At 36.3% G+C, this 17,539-nt stretch overlaps 1 protein-coding gene and 1 pseudogene across 7 annotated transcripts in view; both read right to left on the reverse strand.

The window, feature by feature from the left end:
• The window catches only part of HAUS6 (HAUS augmin like complex subunit 6), a 46,151-nt gene that overhangs the window by 18,163 nt on the left and 10,449 nt on the right, over positions 1-17,539 (reverse strand). For 6 of the 7 annotated variants that reach the window (XM_068552051.1, XM_068552053.1, XM_068552050.1 and 3 more), the window contains 6 exons: positions 16,946-17,011; positions 16,594-16,642; positions 8,947-9,117; positions 7,297-7,490; positions 6,468-6,594; positions 4,261-4,363 (listed from right to left, as the gene is read on the reverse strand). In XM_068552051.1, coding sequence (XP_068408152.1) covers positions 4,261-4,363; positions 6,468-6,594; positions 7,297-7,490; positions 8,947-9,117; positions 16,594-16,642; positions 16,946-17,011 — 710 coding nt within the window. The remainder of the gene's footprint in view (positions 1-4,260; positions 4,364-6,467; positions 6,595-7,296; positions 7,491-8,946; positions 9,118-16,593; positions 16,643-16,945; positions 17,012-17,539) is intronic. The other variant, XM_068552052.1, reaches the window with a different exon arrangement.
• Positions 5,158-6,227, reverse strand: LOC137770441 (DNA (cytosine-5)-methyltransferase 1 pseudogene; annotated as a pseudogene).

A 17,539-nucleotide genomic window follows, 5' to 3' on the forward strand; every position in this document is an offset into this window, starting at 1 on the left:
TAGAGGCCCTTCTGCAATCCTGGGCCCACATGACTCCTCCAGAGGTGAGGGACCCACTGAAGTTGACATTTCATTCAAATATTTTAATATTAATATTTCAATAGAACATCAGCAGGCAGAGTCTACAGGAGAAGTACCTGAAATGAAGAGATACTGGGAAAACTGATAAAGATAAAAATCAGTACATTTAAAGTGATCAACAAAAAAGAAACAACAGGGGCCATAATGAAAGAAGATGACACCATGAAAAAGAATGGGCAGTTTTGAAAAAAGATGCAAATAAAGAATACATTCATGAAAACTAAATACTAAATGGACAGGTGAAAAAGGAGATTAAACATAAATAAAGAGATAATTAGTGAACCATAGAGAGATACAAAGAAAATACCCAGAATGCAGGTCCAGAGTTACAAAGAGGTTGTAAATATGAATGAGAATTTATGAGATATGGGGGACAGAATTAGAAGTCCCAATAATATGAGGTATAAAAGAAAAGGACCAAAAGAATGAGAGAGGGGGGTAATATTACAAGAGATATTAGTGAATAAGTTTCCAGAATTGAAGAAAGATACGAGCCTTCACACTGAATAAGCACACACAAGTCCAAACAGGCTAAATAAAAATCAATCCACATTTAGATACAGCTCAATGAACCTGCATAATACAAAAATAAATAAGTCTTAAAAGCAACCAGAGATCAAAAATTACCTACAAATGAATGACAATTAGACCGACAGCAAATGTTTCAAAAACAAAAGAAGGCAGAAAGCAATGAGATCATATTATTAAAGTCCCAAGGAAAAGTAAGTGTTGATCTTGAATGCAAACTATCATTCATGAGTAAGTAAAAATAAAGACATTTTCAGAAAGACTAAGAGATCTTACTATTCAGGGTCTGTCACTAAAAGAAGTGAAAGATATACTTCGAGATATACCTCTCAAAAGGAAGGAATAGAACAAAAGTAATATTGACAAAAAAAAATCAGTATATGTACTGGTAAATCACACACAATGATTGTTAAAAAGAATATCAATGTCATTTTTTTTTTTAAGGGGTAGGGCATTATCCTAGAATAAAAGTCAGTAAGAGGACGAAACAACCATATACAATGAGTGAACCCTCCTTGGATCCTGGTTCAAAAATAAACATTTACAAAGAACATGTTGGGGGATAAGAGAAATTTTATTTATAAACTTAAGAACAGCAGAATGGTATATGTATGGTTAGATCCAAAGTAAAATTATTTTTATAAACATACATCAGAATAAACTTAAGATTTAGGATAGTGGTTACCTCTGCAAATGCAGAATGAACGGTCAAGGACAAGGGGTTAATATCCAAAATATACAAATAGCTCATACATATCAATATCACAAAAACAAACCCAATCAATGCATGCCACAACTAAAAGTTCACATGCCACAACTACGGAGCCCACAAGCCGTAACTAAGGAGCCCACCAGCCGCAACTAAGGAGCCCACCAGCCACATCTAAGGAGCACACGTGCCACAACTAAGGAGCCAGTGAGCTGCAACTAAGGAGCCTGCCTGCCATGACTAAGACCCGGTGCAACCAAATAAATATTTTTTTAAAAAAAGGGCAGAAGATCTAAATAGACATTTCTCCAAAGAAGACATACAGATAGCCAACAGGCACATGAAAAGATGCTCAACATCACTAATTATTAGAGAAATGCAAATCAAAACCACAATGAGGTGTCAACCTCACACTTGTTAGAATGGCTCTCATTAAAAAGTCTACAAATAATAAATGCTGGAGAGGGTGTGGAGAAAAGGGAACCCTCATCCACTGTTGGGGGGAATGTAAATTGGTGCAGCCACTATGGAGAACAGTATGGAGTTTCCTTAAATATCTAAAAATAGAACTACCATATGATCCAGCAATTCCACTCCTGGGTATATGGGCGGAAAAAACGAAAACTCTAATTTGAAAAAACACATGCACTCCAATGTTCATAGCAGCACTATTTATAATAGTCAAGACATGGAAGCAACGCAAGTGCCATCAACAGATTATTGGCTTAAGAAGATGTGGCATATATATACACACATACACACACAATGGATATTTCTCAGCCATACAAGAGTGAAATACTGCCATTTGCAACAACATGGATGGACCCAGAGAATATTATGCTTAGTGAAATAAGTCAGACAGAGAAAGACAAGTACTATATGATATCACTTATATGTGAAATCTAAAAAATAATACAAATGAATTTATATACGAAACAGAAACAGACTCACAGACACAGAAAGCAAACTTACAGTTACCAAAGGGGAGAAGGAAGCGGGGGAAGGGACAAAGGAGTATGAGATTAACAGATACAAACTACTTTAATACATAAAATAGATAAGCAACAGGATTTACTGTATAGCATAGGGAATTATAGCCAATATCATGTAATAGCCTATAATGGAATATAATCTGAAAAAAAACCCCAAAATCACTATGCTCTGCACACCTGAAACTAAAATAATATTGTAAATCAACTATACTGCAATTAAAAAAAAAAAGAATACTCAAGGAAGGGTGGATACTCAAGGGTTAACTACACCAGTACTTTAAAAAAAAATCTAAAGCAAATATTGCAAAGATTTGACAAGAGTGTTCAGTAAACAGGTATTTATAATATTCCTGTACTTAATATGCTGAAATATAATTTTTAAAATCCACTGAAAAGAAAAATCACTTCAAGAAAGATGTAATATGTAAGGTATAGGAGGGAAAAAGCTGTTTTACTTTAAGCAAAGTAAAGTGGTTTACTACAAAAAGTATAAAATAATGTTGAGGTTCCCCAGCCCAGACCAAGGCTCTAGAGGAAAAAAAAAAAAAAAGGAATCCCAAGAGAACAAACTCTGCAATGTCTGAAGGAAAGGGTTACCCCCAAAGATCCTATCAAACACTTTTAAAATGTGGACTTCTAACTAAACTTCATAAACAGACAAATATTTCCTCACTCTGAAGGCGACATAGAAATCTCCAGATGGACGTGAGGACAATTTCATGGTTTCACAGGGCCTAAACTAAGTATGCCAAGAGTACAAAGGCCCTTTCCAAGCTGAAGTGAGAACACAATGGCAACCAAATATGCCAAGAACTATCAAAGTAATTCTATCATCATAAGCAATGCTCTGTATCTGAAGCTCTGTATCTGAAGATCTTTTTCATTAATCAAACTATGCAGTCTTTTGTGTCTACTCTTATGCTGGCGCCTATCCTTGACCCTTGCTCTCTGGTCTATGATCTTTCCCAACTAGTGTCCTCCCCACATACACCTGACTCCCAAACCAATCACCTATCCTAGCTGTGTTCATCCTTTTTCTTCCTAAGTCCTGTGCTAACTGCTGCCACAACCGATGGCCTGCCTAAACTCAACTGTGACCTATACTTATTACCTGCTCCAGACTGGCTACATAATTCATACATTTTTTATTCATTTATCCCTCCACCTATCTACCTTACATTTACTGAACCCAATAAAAATTTCTTGTACACAAGTACCAGGCAATTGGTGAAACTGAGTATGAAATGGGTATTAGATATTGTAGAGAAATTAATTTTTTAGGTGTGATAATGGTATGATATTTGAGGAAACTGAATGAGATAATTATTAATTTTAGGTGTAATATTAGTATGGTAATTAAAGAGGAAAAAGTCCTTATTTTCATGGGAATGCATGCTGAAACACTTAGAGTGAAGTGGTGTTAAGGTCTCAGACTTACATGGTTTAGCAAACAAACATACACATTTAAAGCAAAAATCTCAACTGTTGAAACAAGCAACAGTTAAGTATTCAGGTAATTACTGTACTATTCTTTCATGTTAAAAAATTGTGGGCTTCTACACAAAACTTGTAAACGAATATTTATAGCAGCATTACTCATAATAGCCAAATGGTGGAAATAACCCGAATGTCCATCAAAGGACGAAGAGATCAACAAAATTCAATTCAATCATACAACAGAATGTATTCGAACAAAGTAATGAAGTATCAATACATGCTACAACTTGGATAAACCTTGAAAACATTGTGCAAAGTAAAAAAACTGTGCAACTGAAAGAAAGGAGACACAAAAAGCCTGTTAACTGAGGCTCATATGACTGAAATGCTATGTGCGTTTCACCACAGTAAATAACTGGGAAAAAAAACATGAAAGTTTATAAAAGAACTATTATCATAGTGAGAAATATTAATGAGAGGGAAGTTTAAAAGAGAAAATAATAAATAACCAACCTGGAAGTGAAGCAGGGTACTGCAAAAGAATACTCTTCGCATATGCTTCTTCTGAGGCAGGATCAAACGAAAGGGGAGACATAGGTGGTAAAAGATCCACAGCCTTAAAACACAGAATTTGTTATTTTGAAATATACACACTTTACTCAGTACCACAGTAACAATACTAAGTAAATCTATGAATGGATGATATTTTTTTCCCACGAGGAAAGAATTAGCAAACATACAAATTATCCTGTAACTATTTTTAAACTAAGGAGTATGATACTAGGAACAAGAGGGCTACTTTGCCCTCCAACTATGCCTCAAATGTAATAGTACCTAAAATAAAGAGGAATGTCTCAATTTCTTTCTTTTTTTTTTTTTAAATTGTAATCCTTACTGTTACCGGCCAAAAACTCGGGACCTAAACCCTGTTGTCTTTGTTGAAAGATGAACCAACTGCAGGGAAAGGTTTGAGATGCACTGGCAACAAAGTGAGACTTGCTCTTCACCGAGATCAGAAGTATTAAAAGGGGATTGCACATTGTCCTTGTTTAAGTCACTTATTAAATGCCACTCGGACTTCTAGTCTGGGTGTGTCCCATGGAGACTCCCCCCACCACCACCTCCCGCCATAGTTGTGAAGATCAGAGCAGTGCTTTGCAACAAACTAAATTCTCAATGTGTTCATAGGGATTGTGGGGCTTGGTCTTTGGTCAAAGGCTCAGCCATTCCGAGGAGTCCTACCATATTTTTGCTTCCTGCTCTAGTAGGTTTAGTTTCCTGGGTTTGGGGTGAGACATGTGGACTAGAGCTGTTAGATTGCACAGGGGACTGAGTGTTCATGTTCTGCATCTCCGGGCATGCACAGACCCCCAGAGGATGGTCCAGGTCCCTTCGTTCTGACGGGCAACTTTACCATGTCGAGCTGTTGTGTTTACCATGTGCGTTTGTTACCTTTTCATCCTCATCTTTCTCATCAGAAACTTGTGGTTTTACTCTTTCAGGTTCTTTTTCTTCTGGTCTCTGTTTGCTAGCTAGATCTTTGGGTTCACTTCTGTGCCTCTTTTCATCTTTGTCTTCTCCTTCATTCATTTCAGCCTGAGCTCCTCCAGGCCTCGCATCTCTGTCTGGCTCCTCCTTAGATTTCTGTTTAGGTGTTAGTCCTTCGGTTTGACTTCTGAGTCTCTTTTCTTCCTGGAGGTGACCAGGCTTTACTTTATCAACTCTTTCTTCTTCTTCCACGTGTGTTCCTGGTCTTACTCTTCCCGGTTCTTCTGCAGGGAGCGGTCCAGCAACTTGTTCTCTGGATGTAACTCTACGTCTCTTTTCCTCCTGGTCTTTTTCTTCTTCACCGACAGAATCATCTGATTTTGCTTTTTTTAGGGTCTTCCTCAGGCTTCCGTTTGGCAGGGCCCCTTGTGAAATGAGATGTGATGGTGGTCTGCCTGGTAGTTTGCCTTGTAATCCTGGGGCTACATGAGACTTCAGATTTTGTTTCTCCATCGGACTTGCTTCTCCTGGGCATGCAAAGTTTGGATACAGGTCTGGGGGACTTGTTTTTCTCTGCTATTTCCACTCTGCGGCCCTCACCACTTGTCTGGCTCCCGTTTCCTAGACATCCATTCACTTCTCGACTGAAAGCACAAGCTCCGTTCTCCAAGGACAAATCTTTATTTTAAAGGGATTTGACTTTAGCCAGGTAGCCCTCCTCTGATAATTCTTCTTTATGTAATTTGGTTTCGAATTCACATAACTGATTCTTTATTTCTGTCTGCAGAAATTCAGGCAAGAGAATTCCATTTCTCCTTCATGCATTCCTCTTCTGTTAAACTATGTCTTTCCAAATCTTTGAGCCGGATGGTCTCGATGATTTCATGAGCAGCATCGTGGGGTTTGTCGTAGACCGGCAGCGGCCACGGGTAGATGGCAGGCTTGGCCCCCACGGGTGACTTGAGCCTCAGCTCGTTTCTCCCCGATCTCATTTTCTTTTTAATACAATCCACTGAATCTAAAAATATTAACTATACCACAACAGCAGCTTAATGAACATTCTAATATATATTTAGAAAAATCACAGAAACCAAAATATTTGAACTTTAGGCTCAGATGCAAAGATGACAAGCATACACACATATAGCATTTCCAGGTCATTTGTAACATGATAAATCAAGAGTTTGCAAGAGATTAAACTACTCTCCAAAAGTCAAGTCAATATTACTTACTGGAGTCCAACCTTTAATTAGACTGAAAGGAGACAGGCCAAGAAATTCTTCCCAATTTTTATGCCATTCTTCTTGTTTTTCAACAATAGAATGTCTTATAGTTGTGAGATCTTCTTTTATTTTACACCTGTAACGGCATAAAAAAGAACTTCATTCAAAACATGAATATATAAAAAGAAGCACTGAGAAAAAGTGTTGAAGTAAGAATACTATTGTTTGTAGAGAAAGGGCAGAAAGTATAAAGTTCAACCAATACAGCACACCTAAATTGCATAAACTCTCCCACTGAGAGTTCAGAATCTAAAATACCTTCTTTCCTTTTAACACCAAATAGCAATCATACATCTATACTCCATTTATCTTTAAAAATATTGGGCTGGCCAAAAAGTTCGTTCGGGTTTTTCCCTAAGATGTTACCCAAACGAACTTTTTGGCCAACCCCATACAATTTTTTCCTGGTTCTGAACTCAAGCTGAAATTCCACTCCTACCTCCCGGTCACCCTGCTCAATACAAACAATTTTTCTGAAACCTAGTTTTATTAGTAGACCCTACAAAAGAAAAGCTAGAGAAAAGTCAGAATTATCTGATAAAGAATTATCACTCAGGGCAAATAATATACTCCAGACAAAAGAAAACTACATTAATTTTCCTTGCTACTTCATGTGTCTCTCTAGAAGTTGGTGACAAGGTTTTTGAGTACAAGTAAAATTTTCACACTTGTTTGCCAAAGCTACTGAGCTGTTAACTAAACAAAAATTGTGCTGAGAAATTATCAAAACCACCCTACTCCTACCCCAATGAAATAACAGAAGAGCTTTCTAGTGTACCTCATATGCTTCAGATCTGACAATCTTTCTCTCTGAACTTTGGTCTCTTTTTCAAGGAAGTGAAGGTCTATTGTCAGTCTTGCTTGGTTAGCCTGACAATGTTCATATTTCATTACTTTCAAGACTTCATTTAATAACTGAATAACTGTTAAGAGATTCAATTTTCCAGCCTCATAAACATTTCCTATGTGCAACTGAAAAAAAAAAGTGGTGAACTATAGATTGTTAACATAATAAAATGCTACAAATATATATTTACATTTTTCACTATTATATAAAAAGGTTACCTTAAAAAAGAGGGGAAAAAAAGAACAAATGTCTACCCAAAAATAAAACTATGTAAATAATTCTGGCCCAAAGAAAACTACTGTGGAAAAATTAACACACCATGCTACATTTTTATATCATGCAAAAAAAGCTGAAACTAGAATAAAAGAAATGCAAATAAATGGAAAGCAAAATAAAGACTGAGGAGAAAGATCAGGTTTGGAGAAAGATCATGAATTCATGTTTTACCGAAAGTTGCAAATTAAAGGACCCCTAAAGGTTGATTCCAAACTTAGACATGTTTATTTGGCCTGCACAGTTCCAATGTTTTAAAATCATCTGAATTAGTTAATTATTTTTAGTTAATTAGCTAATATTTTTAAAAATCACAGATTTCACACAAAATTAGTCCCCCAAAGATCTCATCATTTCCTACTTTACCCCTATTGTTACACATAATTAGCGTACTTCATTTATATAGTCTTACCGGCCTAGCCCCTGTAGGAATCTGAGTTTACAGATCCTGATTTGTATGTACTCTGAATTTGAAGTGCCTGACATGTTAAAGTGAAAACTCTTCAGGGTCACAACAATATTTTATCTTTATATCCCCTTCACTATAATAATACTTGGCACATAGGAGATGCTCAAAAAATTTTAAGTTTACTAAGAAAAAAAACCGTAGGCTATTCAGATGGAAATGTCCCATAAGCAAGTGGAAAAATTTGATGTAGTTTGGGTTGAAGGGGAGAGACTGGAAATACCAATCTGGTAATATTATTGTATAGGAGGCTGATGAAGCCATGGAATTGGGTAAGAAAATACAGATGGATTTATAATGTGGGAAAGAAAAGGGGGCATTAAAGGAACCATGGGGAACATGTTCATTTAAAAGTTAGAGAAAAAGGAACCAGTGGAAAACTGGAGACAGCAGTCTGAAACACCACAGGAAGGCAAAGACACTGAGGTCACAAAACCTAAAGGAAGAAAAAACCTTAAAACACTTAATAGCATCAAGATGAAAGAAAAACGAGAGAATAGAAGAGTTTTTTATAAAGAAATTTAGCATTCAGGAGATCATTGGTGCTCTCTTTGAGAATTTATAAAGAACTAGGTATCATATCATCTTCCTACTAAGTAACTTCTACTCTCTACACTATATGATGTAGTGCCGTACAAGGTACGGACAATGAATAAAGGTTGATAGATGTGAATATAAACACGTTCAACAGTACCCCTCTTTATGAAAGATTTACCAGATATATTCACAAAGGTAAAGTCCAAAAACAGTAGATAAACATTGTGGGAAAAACAATATACAATATATAAAAAAATTATGTGAAGGGAGTTTTCTCAAAGCTCCCTTAATTATCGAATGCTTACCTGACACATTTGTTTCTCAATTTTGTCAAGTAAGAGCCTTGGAATATTGATAGCAACATTAGTTCCATCTAAAGTATATTGGTTAACAACACTAAGGACTGAACTAACAACTTCTCTCTCTTTTTCCAAAACCATGAGTGTTTCATTCACTGAAGCCCACAAAGACCGAACCTTCGAAAACAGAGACAAATTATTAAAGTCTATATATAATCTATACATAAAGATATGTAAAATACAAATATATGTTCATTCCTAGGAACAAATTAGGTATTCCTGGAATGGCTTCTGGTAAGAAAACTAACTACTTTAACAGTCTAAAAGCACTGATATTACTTTCAAGGGCACTTTAACACTAAAGAATTTCTCAGGAGAATCTAGCCCACTATGATTTGCAAAACGTTATCTAAGAAACCTTATACTACGGAGATGCAATTAGCATTTCCTCTATTCTGACATGCCATCAGGGAAAATAAAAGATTTTCAGGAGAAAAAGAAAACACTACACATCAATTTTAAGAGTCATTCAAGTTTCAAAAAGTTAAAATGCTGAAAACCATATATTAACCTAGGTTTATTAAATTCACATACAAGAATGTTCACAGCACTCCTATTTGTAATACTCAAAAACTGCAATCAACCAGAAGAACTACCTTGAATAAAAAGTATACTTTCCTATAATCATAAAATAGAACATTATACAGCAATGAGAATGAACACATACAACAGCATGGATAAAACAGCATGAGTGAAAGAAGTCAAACACAAAAGAATATATTCTATACACTCCTCATTTACACAAAGTTCAAGAACGGGCAAAACTAATCTTTAGCATAAGAAGTGAGGATAGGGCTTCCCTGGTGGTGCAGTGGTTAAGAATCTGCCTGCCAATGCAGGAGACACGGATTCGATCCCTAGTCCGGGAAGATCCCACATGCCGCGGAGCAACTAAGCCTGTGCACCACAACTACTAAGCTTGCACTCTGGAGGCCGCAAGCCACAACTACTGAAGCCTGCGTGCCTAGAGCCCATGCTCCACAACTAGAGAAGCCATCGCAATGAGAAGCCCATGCCCACGCATCACAACGAAGAGTAGCCCCTGCTCACCGCAACTAGAGAAAGCCTGCATGCAGCAATGAGGACCCAATACAGCCAAAAATAAATAAAATAAAATAAAACAATTTTCAAAAAACAAACAAAAAAAGAAGTGAGGATAGTGTTTACCCTTGGAAGGAAATGGTCGTGAATGAAAGGGGGCTCAATGCTCCTGGGGTGAAGGTAACATTCTGTTTCTTTAACTGGATGCTGGTTACATGGATGTGTCCACTTCGTGAATTTTGTCAAGCTTCACACTTACGATTTTGGCACGTTTTTATATGTATGTTATGCCTCAAAAGAATTTACGTAAGCGGGAAAGAGGAGGGGAAACACACTAATTATATTTGTGTTACTGTCTGTGTCTTCTCACAGTACAAAGTAAAGTTGTTTCCCCAAAGGAAGACTCATTGGCTGGGCATCTAAAGATCTCATAGGATGGCATTTCCTTGGTGAACATACAAAGATCCAGGATCTGGTTCTCAGATTTTTCAAATCTAGAAGTTTACCTTCTCAATGGCTCAAAGTTGAATGGACTCAGGGAAAACTAAACATTACCCAAACTCAAGAGAGACTGCTATGAAAACTCTTAATGGGTTTCATACCAACCTAACCTATTAAGCCTACAATCAAAGATACTACATTCAGGAATAGGAATATTCATATTCACTGAACTGGAAGCTCCATAAAGGAAGTGACTCTGCCTGTCTTCTTCAGTGCTCTAGTTCATAATATCTAGAAGAATGCCTAGCAAATGGCAGGTGATCAATAAATATTCACTGAATTAATGAATAATTACTTCCTGAGGAGGGCACTCACCTCTTCCAGTGACAAAGTGCCTAAAAAGCCAAATTAATACCCCAAAGCAGCTTGGTGACCATAGAATCAGAACAAAGAGCTTGAGAGAGATTTCATCCAAACACAAAGGCCTAAGAAAACACTCCTACCCACATTTGTTAAAGCCAACCTCTGAAAGCCTCAGATCATTTATATCTGCCAGATTCCTCTCTACTGCCATGTCAGCCTCAACATGACTTCTCATCTTTCTTCCATATTTACCATCTGCCTTCACATAATGTATTTTATTTAGATAAATATTACTGATTAAGTTGGAATCAAGCTGGGTTTTCCCTGCTGGCATGAAAGATTTTAAATTAACCAAATTTAAACTGGTTAATTTAAAACTGCTTTTGTATATATTTAGTCTGATAGATTATAAGCTAATTTTTCCATTATATTCAAGTGTTTAAAAGGCACCCTGTTAATACTTTTATACATATATCACTTATAATGAGTAAAAAAAAGAAAAACAAAAACACTGTTACAAAGAGAGATATACGAGTTCAATTAAGTAAGTAAACACTGCATAACACAAAAGAAAGATTAAATTTCTCCCTTCAAAAGTTGTCTTGACCAGTCCCTCCCATCAGGAAGCTTCCACAAGCCTCTTAGGTAGCCTCACCCACCAGAGGGCAGACAGCAGAAGCCAAAAGAACTATAATCCTGCAGCCTGTGAAACGAAAACCACATTCACAGAAAGACAGACAAAATGAAACAGCAGACGACTATGTACCAGATGAAGGAACAAGATAAAACCCCAGAAAAACAACTAAATGAAGTGGAGATAGGCAACCTTCCAGAAAAATAATTCAGAATAATGACAGTGAAGATGATCCAGGACCTCGGAAAAAGAATGGAGGCAAAGATCGAGAAGATGCAAGAAATGTTTAACAAAGACCTGGAAGAATTAAACAGCAAACACCTAGAAGAATTAAAGAACAAACAAACAGAGATGAACAATACAATAACTGAAAAGAAAAATACACTAGAAGGAATCAATAGCAGAATAACTGAGGCAGAAGAATGGATAAGTGACCTGGAGGACAAAATGGTGGAAATCACTGCCGTGGAACAGAATAAAGAAAAAAGAATGAAAAGAAATAAAGACAGCCTAAGAGACCTCTGGAACAACATTAAACACACCAACATTCACATTATAGGGGTCCCAGAAGGAGAAGAGAGAGAGAAAGGACCCGAGAAAATATTTGGAGATTATAGTTGTAAACTTCCCTAACATGGGAAAGGAAATAGCCACCTAAGTCCAGGAAGCGCAGAGTCCCAGGCGGGATAAACCCAAGAAGAAACATGCCAAGACACAAAGTAATGAAATTAACAAAAACTAAAGACAAAGAAAAATTATTAAAAGCAACAAGGGAAAAACAACAAATAACATACAAGAGAACTCCCATAAGGTTAACACCTGACTTCTCAGCAGAAACTCTACAAGCCAGAAGGGAGTGGCATGATATACTTAAAGTGAGGAAAGGGAAGAAACTACAACCAAGATTACTCTACCTGGCAAGGATCTCATTCAGATTCGATGGAAAAATCAAAAGCTAAGAGAATTCAGCACCACTAAACCAGCTCTACAACAAATGCTAAAGGAACTTCTCTAAGTGGGAAACACAAGAGAAGAAAAGGACCTACAAAAACAAACCCAAAACAATTAAGAAAATGGTCATAGGAACATACATATCGATAATTACCTTAAACGTGAATGGATTAAATGCCCCAACCAAAAGACATAGACTGGCTGAATGGATACAAAAACAAGACCCATATATATGCTGTCTACAAGAGACCCACTTTAGACCTAGGGACACATACAGACTGAAAGTGAGGGGATGGAAAAAGATATTCCATGCAAATGGAAATCAAAAGAAAGCTGGAGTAGCTATACTCATATCAGATAAAATAGACTTTAAAATAAAGAATGTTACAAGAGACAAGGAAGGACACCACATAATGATCAAGGGATCAACCAAGAAGAAGATATAACAATTATAAATACATATACACCCAACAAAGAAGCACCTCAATACATTAAGGCAACTGCTAACAGCTATAAAAGAGGAAATTGACAGTAACACAGTACTACTGGGGGACTTTAACACCTCACTACACCAATGGACAGATCATCCAGACAGAAAATTGATAAGGAAACACAAGCTTTAAATGACACAACAGACCAGATAGATTTAATTGATATATATAGGACATTCCATCCAAAAACAGCAGATTACACGTTCTTCTCAAGTGCACACGGAACATTCTCCAGGATAGATCACATCTTGGGTCACAAATCAAGCCTCAGTAAATTTAAGAAAATTGAAATCATATCAAGCATCTTTTCTGACAACGCTATGAGATTAGAAATGAATTACAGGGAAAAAAACGTAAAAAAGACAAACACATGGAGGCTAAACAATACGTTACTAAATAACCAAGAGATCACTGAAGAAATCAAAGAGGAAATAAAAAAATACCTAGAGACAAATGACAATGAAAACACGACGACCCAAAACCTATGGGATGCAGCAAAAGCAGTTCTAAGAGGGAAGTTTATAGCTATACAAGCCTACCTAAAGAAACAAGAAAAATCTCAAGTAAACAATCTAATCTTACACCTAAAGAAACTAGAGAAAGAAAAACAAACAAAACCCAAAGTTAGCAGAAGGAAAGAAATCATAAAGATCAGAGCAGAAATAAATGAAATAGAAACAAAGAAAACAATAGCAAAGATCAATAAAACTAAAAGTTGGTTCTTTGAGAAGATAAACAAAATTGATAAACCTTTAGCCAGACTCATTAAGAAAAAGAGGGAGAGGACTCAAATCAATAAAATTAGAAATGAAAAAAGAGAAGTTACAACGGACAATGCAGAAATAAAAAGCATCATAAGAAACTACTACAAGCCAACTCCATGCCAATAAAATGGACAACCTGGAAGAAATGGACAAATTTTTAGAAAGGTACAACCTTCCAAGAATGCACCAGGAAGAAACAGAAAATATGAACAGACCAATCACAGGTAATGAAATTGAAACTGTGATTAAAAATCTTCCAACAAACAAAAGTCCAGGACCAGATGGCTTCACAGGTGAATTCTACCAAACATTTAGAGAAGAGCTAACACCCATCCTTGTCAAACTCTTCCAAAAAATTGCAAAGGAAGGAACACTCCCAAACTCATTCTACAAAGCCACCATTACCCTGATACCAAAACCAGACAGAGATACTACTAAAAAAGAAAACTACCAACCAATATCACTGATGAACACAGATGTAAAAATCCTCAACAAAATACTAGCAAACAGAATCCAACAACACATTAAAAAGATCATATACACCATGATCAAGTGGGATTTATCCCAGTGATGCAAGGATTCTTCAATATACACAAATCAATGTGATACACCATATCAACAAATTGAAGAACTTAAACCATACGATCATCTCAATAGATGCAGAAAAAGCTTTTGACAAAATTCAACACCCATTTATGATAAAAATTCTCCAGAAAGTGGGCATAGAGGGAACCTACCTCAACATAATAAAGGCCATATATGACAAACCCACAGCAAACATCATTCTCAATGGTGAAAAACTGAAAGCACTTCCTCTAAGATCAGGAACAAGACAAGGAGGTCCACACTCGCCACTATTATTCAACATAGTTTTGGAAGTCCTAGCTTCGGCAATCAGAAAAGAAAAAGACATAAAAGGAATACAAATTGGAAAAGAAGAACTAAAACTGTCACTGTTTGCAGATGACGTGATACTGCACACAGAAAATCCTAAAGATGCTACCAGAAAACTACTAGAGCTAATCAATGAACTTGGTAAAGTTGCAGGATACAAAATTAATGCACAGAAATCTCTTGCATTCCTACACACTAACAACGAAAGATCAGAAAGAGAAATTAAGGAAACAATCCCATTCACCACTGCAACAAAAAGAATAAAATACCTAGGAATAAATCTACTTTAGAAGGTAAAAGACCTGTACTCAGAGAACTATAAGACACTGATGAAAGAAATCAAAGATGACACAAACAGATGGAGAGATATACCATGTTCTTGGATTGGAAGAATCAACATTGTGAAAATGACTCTACTACCCAAAGCAATCTACAGATTCAATGCAATCCCTATCAAATTACCAATAGCATTTTTCACAGAATTAGAACAAAAGTTTACAATTTGTATGGAAACACAAAAGACTCCGAATAGCCAAAGCAAACTTGAGAAAGAAAAATGGAGCTGGAAGGATCAGGCTCCCTGACTTCAGACTATACTACAAAGCTACAGTAATCAAGACAATATGGTACTGGCACAAAAACAGAAATATCGATCAATGGAACAGGATAGAAAGCCCATAGATAAACCCACTCACCTACAGTCAACTAATCTATGACAAATGAAGCAAGGATATACAATGGAGAAAAGACAGTCTCTTCAATAAACGGTGCTGGGAAAACTGGACAGCTACATGTAAAAGAATGAAATTAGAACACTCCCTAACACCAAACACAAAAATAAACTCAAAATGGATTAGAGACCTAAACGTAAGACCGGACACTATAAAACTCTTAGAGGAAAACAGAGGAAGAACACTCTTTGACATAAATCACAGCAAGATCTTTTTTGACCCACCTCCTAGAGTAATGGAAATAAAAACAAAAATAAACAAATGGGACCTAATGAAACGTGAAAGCTTTTGCATAGCAAAGGAAACTATAAACAAGACGAAAAGACAACCCTCAGAATGGGAGAAAATATTTGCAAACGAATTAACGGACAAAGGATTAATCTCCAAAATATATATACAACTCAATATTAAAAAATGCAGCTCAATATTAAAAAAACAAACAACCCAATCAAAAAATGGGCAGAAGACCTAAATAGACATCTCTCCAAAGAAGACATACAGATGGCCAAGAGGCACATGAAAAGCTGCTCAACACCACTAATTATTAGAGAAATGCAAATCAAAACTACAATGAAGTATCACCTCACACCGGTCAGAATGGGCATCATCAGAAAATCTATAAACAATAAGTGCTGGAGAGGGTGTAGAGAAAAGGGAACCCTCTTGCACTGTCGGTGGGAATGTAAATTGATACAGCCACTATGGAGAACAGTATGGAGGTTCCTTAAAAAACTAAAAACAGAATTACCATATGACCCAGCAATCCCACTACTGGGCATATACTCAGAGAAAACCATAATTCAAAAAGACACATGCACCCCAATGTTCACTGCAGCACTATTTACAATAGCCAGGTCATGGAAGCAACCTAAATGCCCATCGACAGACGAATGGATAAAGAAGATGTGGTACATATATACAATGGAGCATTACTCAGCCATAAAAAGGAACGAAATTGGGTCATTTGTAGAGACGTGGAAGGACCTAGAGACTTTCTTGTACAGAGTGAAGTAAGCCAGAAAGAGAAAAACAAATATCATGTATTAACGCATGTATGTGGAATCTAGAAAAATGGTACAGATGAACCAGTATGCAAGGCAGAAATAGAGACACAGATGTAGAGAACAAACATATGGACACCAAGGGGGGAATGGGGTGGGGTGGGGGGGGGGGCGATGAATTGGGAGATTGGGATTGACATATATACACTATATGTATAAAATACATAACTAATAAGAACCTGCTGTATAAAAAATAAAATAAAATTCAAAAAAAAGTCTCACCTTTTGAATTTTCTCTTGTATATTACTTTGGTCATCATAGGGTTCCATTCTAGTTAAAAATTAAATAATCTCATTAGTCAATAAAAAAACCACATGGTAATTTACCATCCAAAAAGCTAATTAATCTGCAAACCCACCCGCTAACAACCATTCCTATTAAAAGCCAAAATAAAATTCAAGCTCAAAGCTATCATAATTTATTAGAACTGGACTAGGAATCAGAATTATGTTCTTGTCCTATTATCAACTAGCTATTGATATGTTATTTTAACTAATCTCAGTTTCCTTACCGGTAACATGCAGGAGGCTAAACTAGTATCTCAAGGAACTTTCAACTCTAAAAGTCACTTACTTTTTTATCTGGTTTTGCTGTCCTATACATTCTGATCTCAAATTTTGTATTTGTTTAACTGATAATCTGCAAGAAAACATAAAAAATGACAACTGTAAATCTATTACAACTAACTAGTATAGCCTGCTTTGATATTTTCCCTCATTTCATATCTTTGCTCAAGGCCTCTGAGGACTACTCTTCCAAATATACCCAACAGCCAGTCATAAAGGGACTCTAGACTCCCTTTAAGAGTTACAGGAGTGGTCTAACATATAGGCGGCTATTGAAATGGACCAGGACTTCTTGGCTCATATACTCTCTGACTTCAAGTAAAACTGTTGGAGGTCAGTTAAGACTACTCCGCTCTCTTATCCTTATCTCACATACCTAGGGGATAATTTTAAACGTTACCTAAAACAGGCAACATTGTAGTTTTAAGGAGATTTCAAAGGATTTTGTAGCTTTTGGAATAGATAACAGCATTTAAAAAGTTATCTTACTATAGTTGTTTATAATTGTAAAAAATTGGACACAATTTATGTCTTGAGAGTAAGAACCTTGCTTGTCTTGTTTAATGTTGTAGGACTAGTGTATAACCAATATCCAGCACAT

This window comes from Eschrichtius robustus, chromosome 10 (genome assembly GCF_028021215.1).
Source record: "Eschrichtius robustus isolate mEscRob2 chromosome 10, mEscRob2.pri, whole genome shotgun sequence".
Classification (NCBI taxonomy): domain Eukaryota; kingdom Metazoa; phylum Chordata; class Mammalia; order Artiodactyla; family Eschrichtiidae; genus Eschrichtius; species Eschrichtius robustus.